The following is a 15,367-nucleotide window of genomic DNA, read 5'->3' on the forward strand; positions in this document are numbered from 1 at the left end:
TATATGTAAATGGATATGGAGATCAAAATCTGAATTATACATTTTTATTATAGAGATTAAAAATAGATTATATATAAATATATGTAAGCGGATACGGAGATTTAAAAATCTGAATTATAGATGCAGCCAGAACTGGATCTGTAGGCCCATTGTCTCCTGGGCTACGTTGTAGTCAGGTCCAGACACAGGTTCTCCATCTGATCTGGATACGGCCTGGATCCAGCACCCGGCAAACCTCAGGATAAGCAGAGAGACTGATATTAGCGTAGATGCCATTCTTATTCTGATGTACAGGTATATCTAGTGTTATAGGAAATGTTCTCGGTTCCGGCCAACCTAATTATTGCAGCGTAACAATCCTTTAACGGATTTGAAAAATGTTAATGTATTGATAATGTGTTATGTGTATGCAAGAGCAAAGAGATGTGTTTTTAGTCTAGATTTAAACTGACAGAGTGTGTCTGCTTCCCGAACAATGCTAGGAAGATTGTTCCAGAGTTTAGGTGCTAAATAGGAAAAGGATCTGCCGCCTTCAGTTGATTTTGATATTCTGGGTATTATCAACTGGCCTGAATTCTGAGATCGCAATAGACGTGAAGGACTATAATGCACCAAGAGCTCGCTTAGATATTGGGGAGCTAAACCATTTAGAGCTTTATAAGTAAGTAGCAAGATTTTAAAGTCTATACGATGTTTAATAGGGAGCCAATGTAATGTTGACAGAACTGGGCTAATATGGTCATACTTTCTGGTTCTAGTAAGAACTCTAGCTGCCGCATTTTGGACCAACTGTAGTCTGTTTAAAAGCCGAGCAGAACAACCACCCAGTAGAGCGTTACAGTAATCTAGTCTTGAGGTCATGAATGCATGAACCAACTGTTCCGCATTTGTCATTGAGAGCATATGTCGTAATTTAGATATATTTTTTAGATGGAAGAAGGCGGTTTTACAGATACTAGAAACATGACTTTCAAATGAAAGATTGGTATCAAAGAGCACACCCAGGTTCCTAACTGAGGACGAAGATTTAATGGAGCACCCGTCAAGTGTTAGAGAGTATTCAAGGTTTTTTCGTGAGGAAATTTTTGGTCCAAAGATTAGGATATCAGTTTTTTCTGAATTTAATAATAAGAAATTTCTTGTCATCCAGTTTTTAATGTCAGCTATGCATTCTGTTAGTTTTGTGAATTTGTAGGTTTCGCCAGGGCGCGAGGAAATATAGAGCTGAGTATCGTCAGCGTAGCAGTGAAAACTAACACCATGCTTCCTAATTATCTCTCCTAAGGGCAGCATGTACAGAGTGAAAAGCAACGGTCCTAGTACTGAGCCTTGTGGTACTCCATATTGAACTTGTGATCGATACGACATCTCTTCATTAACTACTACAGACTGATAACGGTCAGATAAGTAAGATTTGAACCATGCCAAAGCAATTCCACTAATGCCAATATAGTTTTCAAGTCTTTTTAAAAGAATGTTGTGATCGATAGTGTCAAAAGCAGCACTGAGATCTAATAACACTAATAGAGAAATACAGCCACGATCGGATGATAAGAGTAGATCGTTTGTAACTCTAATGAGAGCAGTCTCAGTACTATGGTATGGTTTAAATCCTGACTGGAAATCCTCACAGATTCCATTTCTTTCTAAAAAGGAGCACAGTTGTGTTGAAACGGCCTTTTCTAGTATCTTTGACAGAAAAGGTAGATTCGAGATTGGCCTGTAATTTACTAAATCTCTCGGATCTAGTTGAGGTTTTTTAATAAGAGGTTTAATAATAGCCTGCTTAAAGGTTTTTGGCACGTATCCTAGTGTTAACGATGAATTAATTATATCAAGAAGTGGACCTACGACCTCTGGAAGCATTTCTTTCAGTAGTTTAGTCGGCATTGGGTCTAACATACATGTTGTTGATTTTGATGATTTGATAAGTTTAGATAATTCTTCCTCTCCTATAGCGGCGAATGATTCTAGTTTTACCTCAGGGACACTACAGTGCACTGTCTGAAGCGAAACTGTAGACGGTTGCATGTTTATAATTTTCTCTCTAATATTGTCAATCTTGCAAGTAAAGAAGTTCATAAAGTCATTACTGCTGTGCTCTTTGGAAACGTCAGCAGTTGAATCTCTGTTTCTAGTTAATTTAGCCACTGTGTCAAATAAGTACCTAGGATTATGTTTGTTTTCTATTAAGAGATTTGAAAAATAAGTAGATCTAGCATTTCTTATAGCCGTTCTGTACTCAATCATTTTTTCTTTCCACGAAAGGCGAAAAACTTCTAGTTTTGTTTTCTTCCAACTACGTTCAGCTTTTCTCACAGCTCACCGAGTGTGCTCATCATACCACGGCGTTGGATTAGTTTCCTTAATCTTCTTTAGACGTAAAGGAGCGACTGCATCTAATGTGCTGGAAAAGAGAGAGCCAATAGTTTCTGTTGCAGCATCGAGTTCTTCTAAGTTGTCAGGTATACTAAGGCGATGAAACTGCTCGGGGAGATTATTTATAAAGCAATCTTTAGTGGTAGAAGTGATGGTTCTACCATATTTATGGCTGGGTGGTGGTTTTGTAGCCTTGGCTAACTGTATTATACACGACACTAAATAATGATCTGATATATCATCGCTCTGCTGTAGAATTTCAACAGCATCAATATCAATTCCATGCGACAGTATTAGATCTAAGGTATGATTACGACAATGAGTGGGTCCTGACACGTGTTGTCTAACTCCAATAGAGTTTAAAATGTCTGCAAATGCCAATCCAAATGCGTCTTTATTATTATCTACATGGATATTAAAATCACCAACAACAAGGACTTTATCCGCAGCCAGTACTAACTCTGATAGAAAATCAGCAAATTCTTTGATAAAGTCAGTATGGTGCCCTGGTGGCCTGTATACAGTAGCCAGCACAAATGTCAACTTACATAATGTTACATAAAGCACCATCACTTCAAAGGAGTTATATTTGAAATTCTTTTGAATGATTCTGAATATATTACTATAAATTACAGCAACACCTCCCCCTTTGCCTTTCTGTCGAGGATTGTGTCAATAGTCATAACCTTGAGGACTAGACTCTTTTAGCCAGGTTTCTGTCAAACACAGCAAGTCTAGTTTATTTTCTGTGATAATTTCATTTACAATAAGTGCTTTTGAAGAAATAGATCTAATATTCAGTAGCCCAAGCTTTATCATTTGTTTATCTAATTTATCTGTGATTTTCATTTTTTGAACATCAATTAAATTTTTACCCTTAAAAGGTTTCGGAAGTTTTTTGTATTTACTAGTTCGAGGTACAGACACAGTCTCTATGTGATAATATCTAGGTGAAAGAGTTTCTATGTGCTGTGAATTATTTGAGTTCTGTGACGTGAGGCAGCTAGCAGACGGTCGGTTTAGCCAGTTTGTCTGCGTCCTGATCTGGGCCCTGGTTTGTCATGGTTTAGCTCTAAGACTATTTGCCAAATTTCTAGATAGAAGAGCAGCACCATCCCGGGAGGGATGAATACCATCTCTTTTCAACAGATCAGGTCTGCCCCAAAAGCTTTTCCAATTGTCTATGAAACCTATATTATTCTGCGGAGTAATAAAAGTAAGAGATTCAATAAAAGTAAGAGAAAACAAAGCTATACGGAGACACAAACCACCAGCAGCGAGGCAGCGAGCAGAGGCAGCTAGGCCTGAGTGAAAGTCCTTTATAGTCCTGGTAATGAGCTGCAGCTGGGTGTGGTGATTAGTGTGGAGTGTGTGAATGTGACTGGCAGAGAGGATGATGGGGAATGTAGTCCGGGAAGAGACAGGAACAGACGGTGATCATAACATAACGCCCCCCTCCCGGAAGGCGCGTCCTCGCAGCATAAAAGGAACAGCTAGGGAGGGGGGTGGGTGCATTGGAGACCTGCATGCAGACAGGAACGGGGTCCCCAATGCAGGTCCAGGAACTTGGGCAGCCATGGCGGGTCAGGTGCCGCGGGCAGCCAGGGCAGGTCAGTAGTGCCAGGAATCCACGGCAGGTCAGGTGACCTGGGCAGCCACGGCAGGTCAGGTGGTTCAGGCAACCACGGCAGGTCAGGTGGTTCAGGCAACCACGGCAGGTCAGGTGGCTTTGGCAGACATGGCAAATCAGGTGGCTTGGGCAACCACGGCAGATCAGATGCAGTTGGCGGCCCTGGCAAAACAGAGTCTGTAGATGACCACGGTGAGCCAAAGTCCATAACTGGCCATAAGGAGTTATAGTCCATAGACGGCCATAGCAGCTCAGAGGCAGTTGCTGGCCACGGCCGTGCAGGGTCCCCACCCGTAGGCTCCCCACCCTCAGGTATACTGCCCCCCACCCTCAGGTATACTGCCCCCCCTCCAAAAAAAATTCTTGGAGGATTCAACGGAGGCCGTGGCGGGCTCGTGGGCAAGGAGTTCGGGTGGCGCTGGCAGGGCAAGGCGCTTGGATGGCGCTGGCAGGGCAAGAAGCTTGGATGGTGCTGGCAGGGCAAGCAGCTTCGGTGATGCCAGCAAGGCAAGGAGCTCGGGTGGTGCCGGCAGGGCAAGACGCTTGGGTGGAGCAAGAAAGATCTCTGGAGTGGTCTCCGGACCCACAACGGGCTCTGGGAAGGCCTCTGAGCCTTGCAGAATGAAAGAAGCCTTCTTCCTCCTCTTCCTCCTCTTACGTGTATGAGGCGGTGGCTCTGTGTTCACCTCTTCTGTGGATGCTGCAGCGAGCTCACGGGCTGAATCGGACTCTGGAGCGGACTCACTGGCTGGAGCCGGCTCTGGAGTGGACTCACTGCCTGGAGCGGATTCGGGAACAGACTCACTGGCTGGAGCGGGCTCTGGAGCGGACTCAACGGCTGGAACAACCCCTTTGTTCACTGACACTGAAGGGGCAGCCATCTTGCCCGTGGGCACTGGCGAAACGGCCATCTTGTCCAACGCATCCAGAGAGCTTGATTACGTTGCAATCGGCGAAATCGAGTGCGTTGTAACCGACGATTTTGAGTGCGAAGCGACTGGCTGGCTTGAGAGTGAAGCGGTCGGTTGACTTGAGAGCGAAGCGGCAGGCGGAGGCTTAGGAATGCCAGCCGCTCGTGTTGAAGTCAGCGGTGGATCAGCCACACTGGAACGCAACCCTCTCCGCTCCCGGACAGACCCAGAAACGTGACGTGATTCTAGACGATCAACGGGGACTTGACTTGGCTCAAGAAGATCAGCGAAGACGTGACAAGATTCTGGGCGTTCAGCGATGACTTGACTTTGCTCCTGAAGATCAGTGGTGACTTGAATTTGCTCATGGAGATTGACTATGACTTGACTTGATTCAGGATACACAGTACTGACTAGACTTGGTGTTGTTATTATGGTAGCCGCCATTTTGTGAGTGTCCTCTGGCGCGGCAGCCATTACATGACTAGACGAGGTGTCGCATTCCTCCGTGACACCCACAGTAAACAGAGAGCCAACAGACAACAAAGCATAGTCCATAAAGCTGCTAAGTGATGAACGCGGTCCCTCTCGTCTTGATTTATTCAGGAGAGGTTGGTTGACGCCATCACAAAAAAAGTCAATCAGTGCACAGTCAGGCAGATCTGAGAAGTAAGCAATGTCCAAATATTCTTTCACATATTCCTCTAGCGATCGTGTGCCCTGCGTACTCCACAATAACAATTGTGTAATGTTCATACCGGACCAATGCACTCCGGGAAAGCTACTGGATCGTGGTGGTGGCGAAGTCTTCTGTAACGATGCAGGACTCATGGTAAGATCCATCTGCAAGCTTTATTGAAGTCAGAGTGGTCGTACAGGCAGGGTCAGAAAGGAGCAAACAGGAATCACAAGGAACAGGCAGAATCGTGGTCAGAATACAGGCAATGGTCAAAGGCAGGAATAGGAACAGACAGGAAAACAGGATAAACACGGGATACCGCTCGGAATTTGACACACAGGGTAATCAAGACTTCGCGGTGAGGTGGTGTGAGTGAAAGTCCTTTATAGTCCTGGTAATGAGCTGCAGCTGGGTGTGGTGATTAGTGTGGAGTGTCTGAATGTGACTGGCAGAGAGGATGATGGGGAATGTAGTCCAGGAAGAGACAGGAACAGACGGTGATCATAACATCTATGAAGTTCTGTGAATTTTGGATTCAAAGATTCAAACTGATGGAAACTAATAGAAAAATAGATTTCTTATCCTGTGGTTCCCTCTAGTGGACAACATTAGTACAACATGTTGTAGTCCGTCAGCCATTCAACTTTTTTTCGATCTCCTAAACCACTTGACTGATTCACACGAAATTTTGCATGTCATCTATAGACACTAATGACAAAAGTTATCAAAAGGATTTTAATTAGTCAAAGCGTTTAGAAGATAGTTCATTTAGCCATGGCTCAATACACTTATAAAACTATATCTTCTCAACAATCTGATGAATCCAAATTCTGTTGATCACTTGTTTGATGTCTTCAGGGTATCTAGATGATACACAGATAAATTTGGGGTTAAACAGACAAATGGTCTAGGATGAACCCTTCAGTGTTTGGATCTCTGATAATCTCACCTGTGCTCGATATTCTCAGTCGTCTGAAGCTCTAAAATGATGTTATTGACTTCAAATCTTCTCATCTGCTGCAGCCCTCATATTTGTGAATGAACTTATTCAGTGTTTCTAGCACAAATCACTGTGACTCTGACTGACGGAGGTTTTTGACTCTTTATCACTGAACCAGGATAGAGGTTGATGATCCCAACTCTGATAGACGTCAGGACTGCTTTTACAGGACATGGTGAATGTGTTTCCTAGATGAACAGATTTCACTGCAGGCGTCTGAGTCGCTTCACCAACTGATTTATTATTATTTATAATGTTTCCTGAGGTGCACTTATAATGTTAATATGATTTTTACATCAAATAATTGTCATAATTTAGAAATAAATGGCTATTTCCACTCTGATTTTAGTGCTCTGATTGTTTACATGTGAAACCTTCTCGAATACTATCACTACATTTTTACTATTACAGCTGTCTAAATGAACGAATGATGAAAAGTGTTGATTATTGCCTTATATTTAGATCTGTTCATCACAGGGAAGGTTGCAGTGATGAGAAACTGAGCAGATGACAGACAGTCTGTTGATGGTGTGAATGCAGTGATCTCGTCATTACAACTAAATTTCTGCACTCCAGAAATGCTTCCACCATAACTAACAATGCAAACACGATGTAAATACAGACAGAGATTGATTGTGTAGTGTAAGAGCGTCACTGATTATAACAGGAGTTTTGGGAAGTGTCCAGATAAACTCTCACTGTGTGATCGACAGCTTCAGTTCCTCAGATCTTTACTGTATAACTAAGATTAGGAAGAAAAAATAATAAAAGAACATGATCAAAAATATCAATGACTTTAAAATATTGAGTGAGTGGAAATGAGGATAAATAAACCATAAATGATCTAAAAATGATGATAACATCAAAATAATTTCTAATTATCTGAAGAAATACTGATGAAGCTCAACAAAGCTGATATTAAGATCATATTTGTGTTTCTGCTGTGTAGTTCCTGTGTTTGTCCTCTGTGTGTCAGTAGTGTGTGAAAGTGTGTGAAAGTGTGTGAGCAGCTGCAGTATCAGTTCAGTCACTGTGACTCTGACTGACGGAGGTTTTTGTACGACTCTTTATCACTGTGTGAACACATAACCACTGTGTAAACTCTGACAGTAATAATGTCCAGCATCTTCAGTCTGGACTCCACTGATGGTCAGAGTGAAATCACTGTTAGATCCACTGCCACTGAATCTAGATGGAGTTCCTGACTGGAGGGTGTTGGTCCAATAAATCAGGAGTTTAGGAGCTTCTCCAGGTTTCTGTAAGTACCAGGACACACAGTATGCTGAGCTGCAGCCAGCAGCACTTCTACTGAGTTTACAGCTCATCTCAACAGTTTCTCCTGGTTTAACAGTTTTCACTGCAGGAGTCTGAGTCACTGTGATCTGAGCTCTACAGCCTGAAAAACCAATCATTTATGAGTCCAAAAATAAATTATTTGACATTTTTAAGATGTATTAAATTAGGCTAAACAACTTAAATGATTTATTTTAAATTGATAGTGTTCACCTTGTAGTATAAAGCAGTATAAGAGCGTCCAGATGATGATGAAGGTCATGTTGATGAAGATTGTTGTGTGTGTCAAGTGAAACTCACAGCACTATAAACACTCTCAGAGCACTGAAGCATCTGATCAATATGCAAACACACTCCAGATCATTTACCTGAAGACAGTCACTCATTAACAGAAACAAAATACAATTACTGAAGTGAACATCTAGTGATGATGAGTTCTCTCTGAACACAGCGACACTGGTGTGTGTGGCCAACAAGGGCTTCCCGTCAGACTGGAGCCTGAGCTGAAGGTGGACGGGAGCAGCAGGTCTCAGGAGAGCAGCGCTGGGCTCCTGGAGAAGGACGGTCTGTACAGCTGGAGCAGCAGCCTGACTCTCTCTGAGGAGGAGTGGATGAAGAGCGTCTCGGTGAGCTGTGAGGCCACACGGAGCGGCCAGTCTGCGTCCACTGGAGACACTGTGAGGAGACAGCAGTGTTCAGAGTAGATCTGCTGACTATATGTGTGCTTTTTCAGTCTTGATTTTATTACAATTCAGTCAATAAAACATAATTGTAACATTATGTCCTTTTTTGTGTCATTTTTGTTTCGGCTCTTTCATTGGATCAGGGCTTTAGCTCATATTTTATAAATAAACTTCACTCAATGGAGCATGAAAACACCTGCAGATACATGATGAAACGAGATCTGCTCAATTCTCAGAGGAACACAATCACAAATGTGATGCAAATGAGTTTAACTCCACTCAGTTTCACTGTTTGACTTGATATTCTGAGCCATATATATATGAAATAAAATAAAATGATATGATGTCAAGAGGATTGGAGGCAATAATTAAATTAATAAGGGAAAAAAGGAGTTGATTTCCTGCCTTCAGAGACTGACTATAGCGTGAACCAATAACATTTCAGCGCGGCTGTGAAGGATCATTTCATTGGTTGATCTTCAGAACGAACATGCAGCCTCTTCATTGGGACAGAGCCATCAAATATGCTTGTTTCTTTCCTGAATGATTCAGTGTTTTGAACAAATCAGTTGATTAATAATTGATTGATTCACTCATAAAGTCAGTCTCTTGTCTCCATCTACTGGCGTAACGATGTAACTTGCAGAAAGAGTCTGTAAATCACCAGCACTAATGCTGCAGGTAAACACATCTGTCGTGTCCATGATGGAGGATCTGTTTCTGTCACAAGACTCGACTATGAACATCAGGACTTCTGAAATGAACTAAAATGGACATAAAGGTGGAGATGGAGTGATGGAGGGACGCAGGAAGAATATTCTCACTGGAGTGACGTAAGCTGCTGTTTATATATGCTGCTCTTGTGTTATGATTGACAGCTGAAGATGAATGAACATAAATGCTTCTGTTTACAACTACATTTGCTGAAGTTTGTGATTGTGTTCAGTTTACAGTGATCTAAAGAAACCTTTCTGAGAGAATCTCTTTATGATTTAGTGTGTCTGTTGTTGAGTGTGTGTGAAAGTGTGTGAAAGTGTGTGAGCAGCTGCAGTATCAGTTCAGTCACTGTGACTCTGACTGACGGAGGTTTTTGTACGACTCTTTATCACTGTGTGAACACATATTTACTGTTGATTTCATGGAAACTCTGACAGTAATAATGTCCAGCATCTTCAGTCTGGACTCCACTGATGGTCAGAGTGAAATCACTGTTAGATCCACTGCCACTGAATCTAGATGGAGTTCCTGACTGGAGGGTGTTTGTATAATAAATCAGGAGTTTAGGAGCTTCTCCAGGTTTCTGTAAGTACCAGGCTAAACAGTATATCCCCAAAAGACTGTACACATCTCTGCTGGTTTTACAGTTGATGTTCACAGTTTGTCCTGGTTGAGCTGCTGTCATTGAGGGACTCTGAGTGACGGTGATCTGTCCTCTACACTCTGAAACACACAACAAGAAGAAAATCAACTCAAAACTTTGACAATATACTTGAAGAAATGAATTGATCTCAAACTTGTGCTCCACAAACCTTGAGCAAACGCTGTGAGAGTCCAGATGAAGATGATGATGAAGGTCATGTTGATGAAGATTGTTGTGTGTGTCAGTGATGAAGTGTTAAACTCACAGCACTATAAACACTCTCAGAGCACTGAAGCATCTGATCAATATGCAAACACACTCCAGATCATTTACCTGAAGACAGCAGAAACACTGTTTTGTCATTTAGTATCTTTGCTAATAAATTTCTATTGATCATTTTCAGAAACAGACACTCCTGATTTACTTCATGTTATTTTGGGTGGATCTTCTCCCTCTAAACACTGTTTTAATGATCAGTTTCATTCAGACTTTGATGCTGAGAGCATTTAATACCTGTGCTGCAGATTTGATATCATCATGATACTGTAGAACAGGTCAAAGGTCATCCAATAGAGAATGACCATCTCAATCTGGCAAAAGATTTCATTATAAAGCCGTTAATTAGATTTGGCAGAATTTAAATCACACGTTTTGTAAATTTGATAAATGTTTTTGACTGATTATAAAATTTCCTCCTTCATGCAATAACAAGTATTTCTTTAAAAGATGAATATTTAGTGTGTGTTTTCAGCTCAATCATGTTGATGTTGAGAAGAGCTGCTGTTGAGTCTCATATCAGTGTGTGTGAGTGTCGTTCGTCTCTTTCTCTGCTGGAGTTTGTGTTCATTTGAGTGTGACGGAGGTTTTTGTACGACGCTTTCACTAGAATGAAGCACTGTGGTACACTTTCGGTGGAGGAACTAAACTGACCATCAGTAAGTCTCTAAAATTCTCTAAAAATCTTTATATATAATTGTTTTGTTTTTAGATTGTTCAAACAAGCATTTTGCAACAAGGTTTTAAAAATTATAAAATAGTTTGAAAAAAATTAACTGCAATATTTCATGGTGAATTTAATAGTTTCATAGTTTCTATAAATTTGTCTGCTGTTTCACAATTACATGTTCATATTCAGTGATATTTCATGATATTTATTTTTTTTTCATTGCAAGGCATATTTTATGTTGCTTTTATAATATTTATTTCTTTTTACAAAAGTAATTTCAGATATTATAATAACTAACATTGTTTGTTTTTTAATATATTGATTGTGATGTTTTCTGACATTTTCAATTATTTCTTAAAATACATAATTGTGTCCATAATTTTTGGTAAATTTAATAATTCAGAAATGTTGTAATGCATGAAACAAAAGTTTGATGATACGGACAAAATAATTCAGTTTTGTAGACGTCATCATCAGACAAAGAGAAAGATTTGAAAAATTCATAATTTGAACTTACATTTGCTGATAATTATGATTGTGAGTGTCTTAAGTTAATAATGAAATGATCATGTAAATTTGTTTTCTACATATAAATCATCAGTTTGTGGAGTTTTTAAAATCAGTTTGAGATTAAACTGAACCTTATTCAGAAAAGATGAAATGACTGTAATATTTGCTGTATATCATGTCTGCTTCAGAGAACTGATTTATATTTATTCATATATCTTATACTTCATATATTTAGTATCAGTGAATATTTTATTTGAACTGAGAATATTGAAATTTAAATGCAGGATCATTACTATGTGGTTTATGAAAGAAAGCAGTGATGTGGAATTTCTGTAAAGATGAAATGATTGTGATTTTTCCTCCATTACTGTGTGTGACATCTGACTAATTGATGATCTAAAGACGTTGGTGTTGTTTGTGTGTGTTTGTGCAGCTGGTCCCGCAGTGAAGCCCTCCGTGTCTCTGCTGCCGCCCTCTTCTCTGCAGATCTCTGGAGACTCAGCCGCACTGCTCTGCCTGCTCAGCTCTTACTCTCCACAGGGGGCGACGGTGAGCTGGACGCTGGACGGGTCAGAGGTCACCGAGGGGGTTCAGACCAGCGCAGAGAGCGAGCGGGACGGACGCTACAGCCGCAGCAGCGTCCTGAGCCTCAGCAAAGCACGCTGGGAAGGCGCGGATCGCTTCGTCTGCAGAGTAAGACATGACGGAGCTGATCACGAGGCCTCGTTCCTCAAGAGCTCCCAGTGCTGATGTTTCTCCGGTCCAGACGAGGCGTATCTGAGCGTCCGGCAGGATTCACAGCAGTCACGTGATTTACAGCTCAATACTGAAGCAGTCTTTCAATGTGCTGCCATTGCTGTTCATTCAATAAAGCTTCTGAACGCGTTACATTTGTGTCCGACTGCATCATTGATCAGTGTGTCATTCATTCAAAGTCCTGCACTAAAGTTTCAGCTGCTTTTGATTGATTGTAATAGTTGAGAACAGCTGCATTTAGCAGGAAATGTCAAATGAAGCTCTTGGGGTTTGAACATGGTCACTGGAGACGGAGCTGCTCTATTCTGAGAGGATCACAATCACTAAACCTGCCAATGCAAATGTGATTTTCAGCTCAAACTCACAGTTTCACTCTTTGATTGGTTCAACGCTCTCAACTGGAACACTTTCACTTCTGCTCATGAGAAATGAGTTATGAGTAATACATTTAGAAACAGCTTTAGATGAAGGAGCTGCTTGAAAAACATCTGCATGTTACTGATACACCATGACTTTAGTGTAGTTTAATGTACAAAAACAAAACAACATATGATGCCATTATTGTTAGTTTGATTTCATATTAATTTACACACTCTGTTTTCTCTGATTCTGAGCATATTTGAGTCAAACCCGTCTGTCACAGGACAGATCACAGTCTAATAGAGCTGATTTCAGTCATAAGTCAGTTTTGAGCACATGTGTAGTTCCTGTGTTTGTCCTCTGTGTGTCAGTAGTGTGTGAAAGTGTGTGAAAGTGTGTGAGCAGCTGCAGTATCAGTTCAGTCACTGTGACTCTGACTGACGGAGGTTTTTGTACGACTCTTTATCACTGTGTGAACACATAGTCACCCTCACAATCACCATCAGAATCTGTTCTGCAATGGAAACTCTCAGTAATAATGTCCAGCATCTTCAGTCTGGACTCCACTGATGGTCAGAGTGAAATCACTGTTAGATCCACTGCCACTGAATCTAGATGGAGTTCCTGACTGGAGGGTGCTTGCTAAATAAACCAGGAGTTTAGGAGCTTCTCCGGGTTTCTGTAAGTACCAGGCTAAATAATGTCCCAAAGAACTATAATAATACACATCTGTGCTGGTTTTACAGTTGATGTTCACAGTTTGTCCTGGTTGAGCTGCTGTCATTGAGGGACTCTGAGTGACGGTGATCTGTCCTCTACACTCTGAAACACACAACAAGAAGAAAATCAACTCAAAACTTTGACAATATACTTGAAGAAATGAATTGATATCAAACTTGTGCTCCACAAACCTTGAGCAAACGCTGTGAGAGTCCAGATGAAGATGATGATGAAGGTCATGTTGATGAAGATTGTTGTGTGTGTCAGTGATGAAGTGTTAAACTCACAGCACTATAAACACTCTCAGAGCACTGAAGCATCTGATCAATATGCAAATGAACTCATTCTGTATTTAAATGAGGCTCTAAATGAAGGTTCAGGAGGAGCTCGTTCATTTCATCCTGTCAATCACACAATCAAATATATCAAATCATCAAGATTCTGAAATAAGTTCATACACAGCAAAATCCCCAGAGTTAAATCAACTCTACTCAGATAACATATGGTCCCTCTCTATATAGAGTTAAAGTAACACTGAAGCAGAGTTAAAGTTAATGAGATAATTAAGTGATTAATTAAGTGATGATTGAGCATTAGTGATGAACACCTGCTGTTAACAAGCAGAACCACTGAAGAGAAACACAAGAACTAAAAATGACTTCCAGCCACAGCCTTAGATGAAATCAACTGAAGATAAAAGACATTAAATCTCTCAAGATCTGATTAAACAACTCCACAAACAGCACATTATCTCATTAACTTTAACTCTGCTTCAGTGATATTTTAACTCTATGTAGAGAGGGACCATATGTTCTCTGAGCAGAGTTGATTTAACTCTGGGGATTCTGCTGTGTAGATGACGTTTTTATTAATATTTATGTGCTATTCTCATTTCATTACTGTACCATTTTATTATTATTTGAATTGAGTTTGCTTCATAAATGATGAACCTTGCAACATTAAAACGTTGCTCTCATATTTTCTTCCCTATTGTTGTGATATATATCCTAGTGAAATTAATAAATGTAGGGCGGGGCTTGATTTTGTCTGTGGGGAATTGATTGGATGGTTGTGGTTTGCTATTGGTGGATCTCATGTGAGTGACAGGTTGCCCCATTCTCCTTTCAGAGAACAGATGTCGCTGCATGTAGATTACAAGGCACATGAAGTTAAAAAATAATGATTTGCAATCATAAATCTTTTATAATCAATATCATAGTATTCCATAAAAAAACATAAATTGTCCATTTTGATTTCATGGTGACTAAATGCAACAGAATCTGTGAGTTTTTGAAAACTTGCAATGGAAGTTCGGAAGGCAAGAGAGGAGCTCCAGTAATGTGTAAAAAATAGGGAGGAGGGAAAAATTCAGGAGGCTGAACGAGCTTCATGCTGGATATGGAGTAAGAGAGAGGAAGAAAGCTGGAAGCCAGGAGTAGATGGGCAGTGATTTGGCCACCACTGCCGACCCACCAACTGGAGAGTGTTGTGGTTAAGGGTCGAAACACTCAAGGAAGGTTGGGTACCACCTGGTGACATCTGCTGCTGGCAGAAAGCTATGGTTACTAAACTGGTAACTGAAGAAAGCACCGAACATGGCATGAAATTTCCAACCTTGACTGGAGAGCAGTACTAAAACATAATACGTTTATATATATATATATATGTATATATTAAAAATAAATAAATAAATAAAAATAACGAGTGCAAAGCCGCTATATTGATGAATGGAATTGCATTTGTCTGAATTGTCTTAGCAAAGATGTTTTTATAAATAAACAATTACACCTGTTCCAGAAGTGGTCAAATGAGCAGCAGGAAAACTGAGAATTCATTCTTATATAAAGATATAATGAATATGAAATGTCAGTATTATGTGTTATTTTATTAAATTGTTGTTACAATTATCTTGTTTTGTTTGCTTTATGAAGGTCGCCAGCAAGATCAGAGCACAGATTTGATCTGAAATTCAGGCTGCAGGCTCCAAAGGTGGACCCTGACCCAACCTATTCACTTTTCCAAATAGTTCAGTTTGCATACAGTGGTGTGCAGTGAAGACAATGAAGGCAGATCAAAACATTGTTGAATATCAAGTGTCCCCATCTAAGCAAGCCAGAAGCAACAGCGGCAAGGAACCACA

The 15,367-nt window shown here is 40.6% G+C and overlaps 1 long non-coding RNA gene and 2 gene segments (V, D, J or C); 1 reads left to right on the forward strand and 2 right to left on the reverse strand.

The window, feature by feature from the left end:
- Positions 1-7,669: 7,669 nt before the first annotated feature.
- On the reverse strand, positions 7,670-8,982 carry LOC125277414. The segment is given in 2 exon segments: positions 7,670-7,995; positions 8,106-8,982. Coding segments are annotated over 2 exon segments (375 nt in total).
- Positions 8,983-9,677: 695 nt separating this feature from the next.
- LOC125277419 lies at positions 9,678-13,453 on the reverse strand. The segment is given in 2 exon segments: positions 9,678-10,015; positions 13,419-13,453. A coding segment is annotated over 1 exon segment (297 nt).
- Positions 10,125-12,279, forward strand: LOC125277421. Its single transcript, XR_007186897.1, has 2 exons — positions 10,125-10,870; positions 11,825-12,279. It is a non-coding gene; the product is annotated as an uncharacterized LOC125277421 (long non-coding RNA).
- Positions 13,454-15,367: the final 1,914 nt, after the last annotated feature.

The sequence above is a fragment of the Megalobrama amblycephala genome, linkage group LG10, assembly GCF_018812025.1.
Source record: "Megalobrama amblycephala isolate DHTTF-2021 linkage group LG10, ASM1881202v1, whole genome shotgun sequence".
NCBI classification, from domain to species: domain Eukaryota; kingdom Metazoa; phylum Chordata; class Actinopteri; order Cypriniformes; family Xenocyprididae; genus Megalobrama; species Megalobrama amblycephala.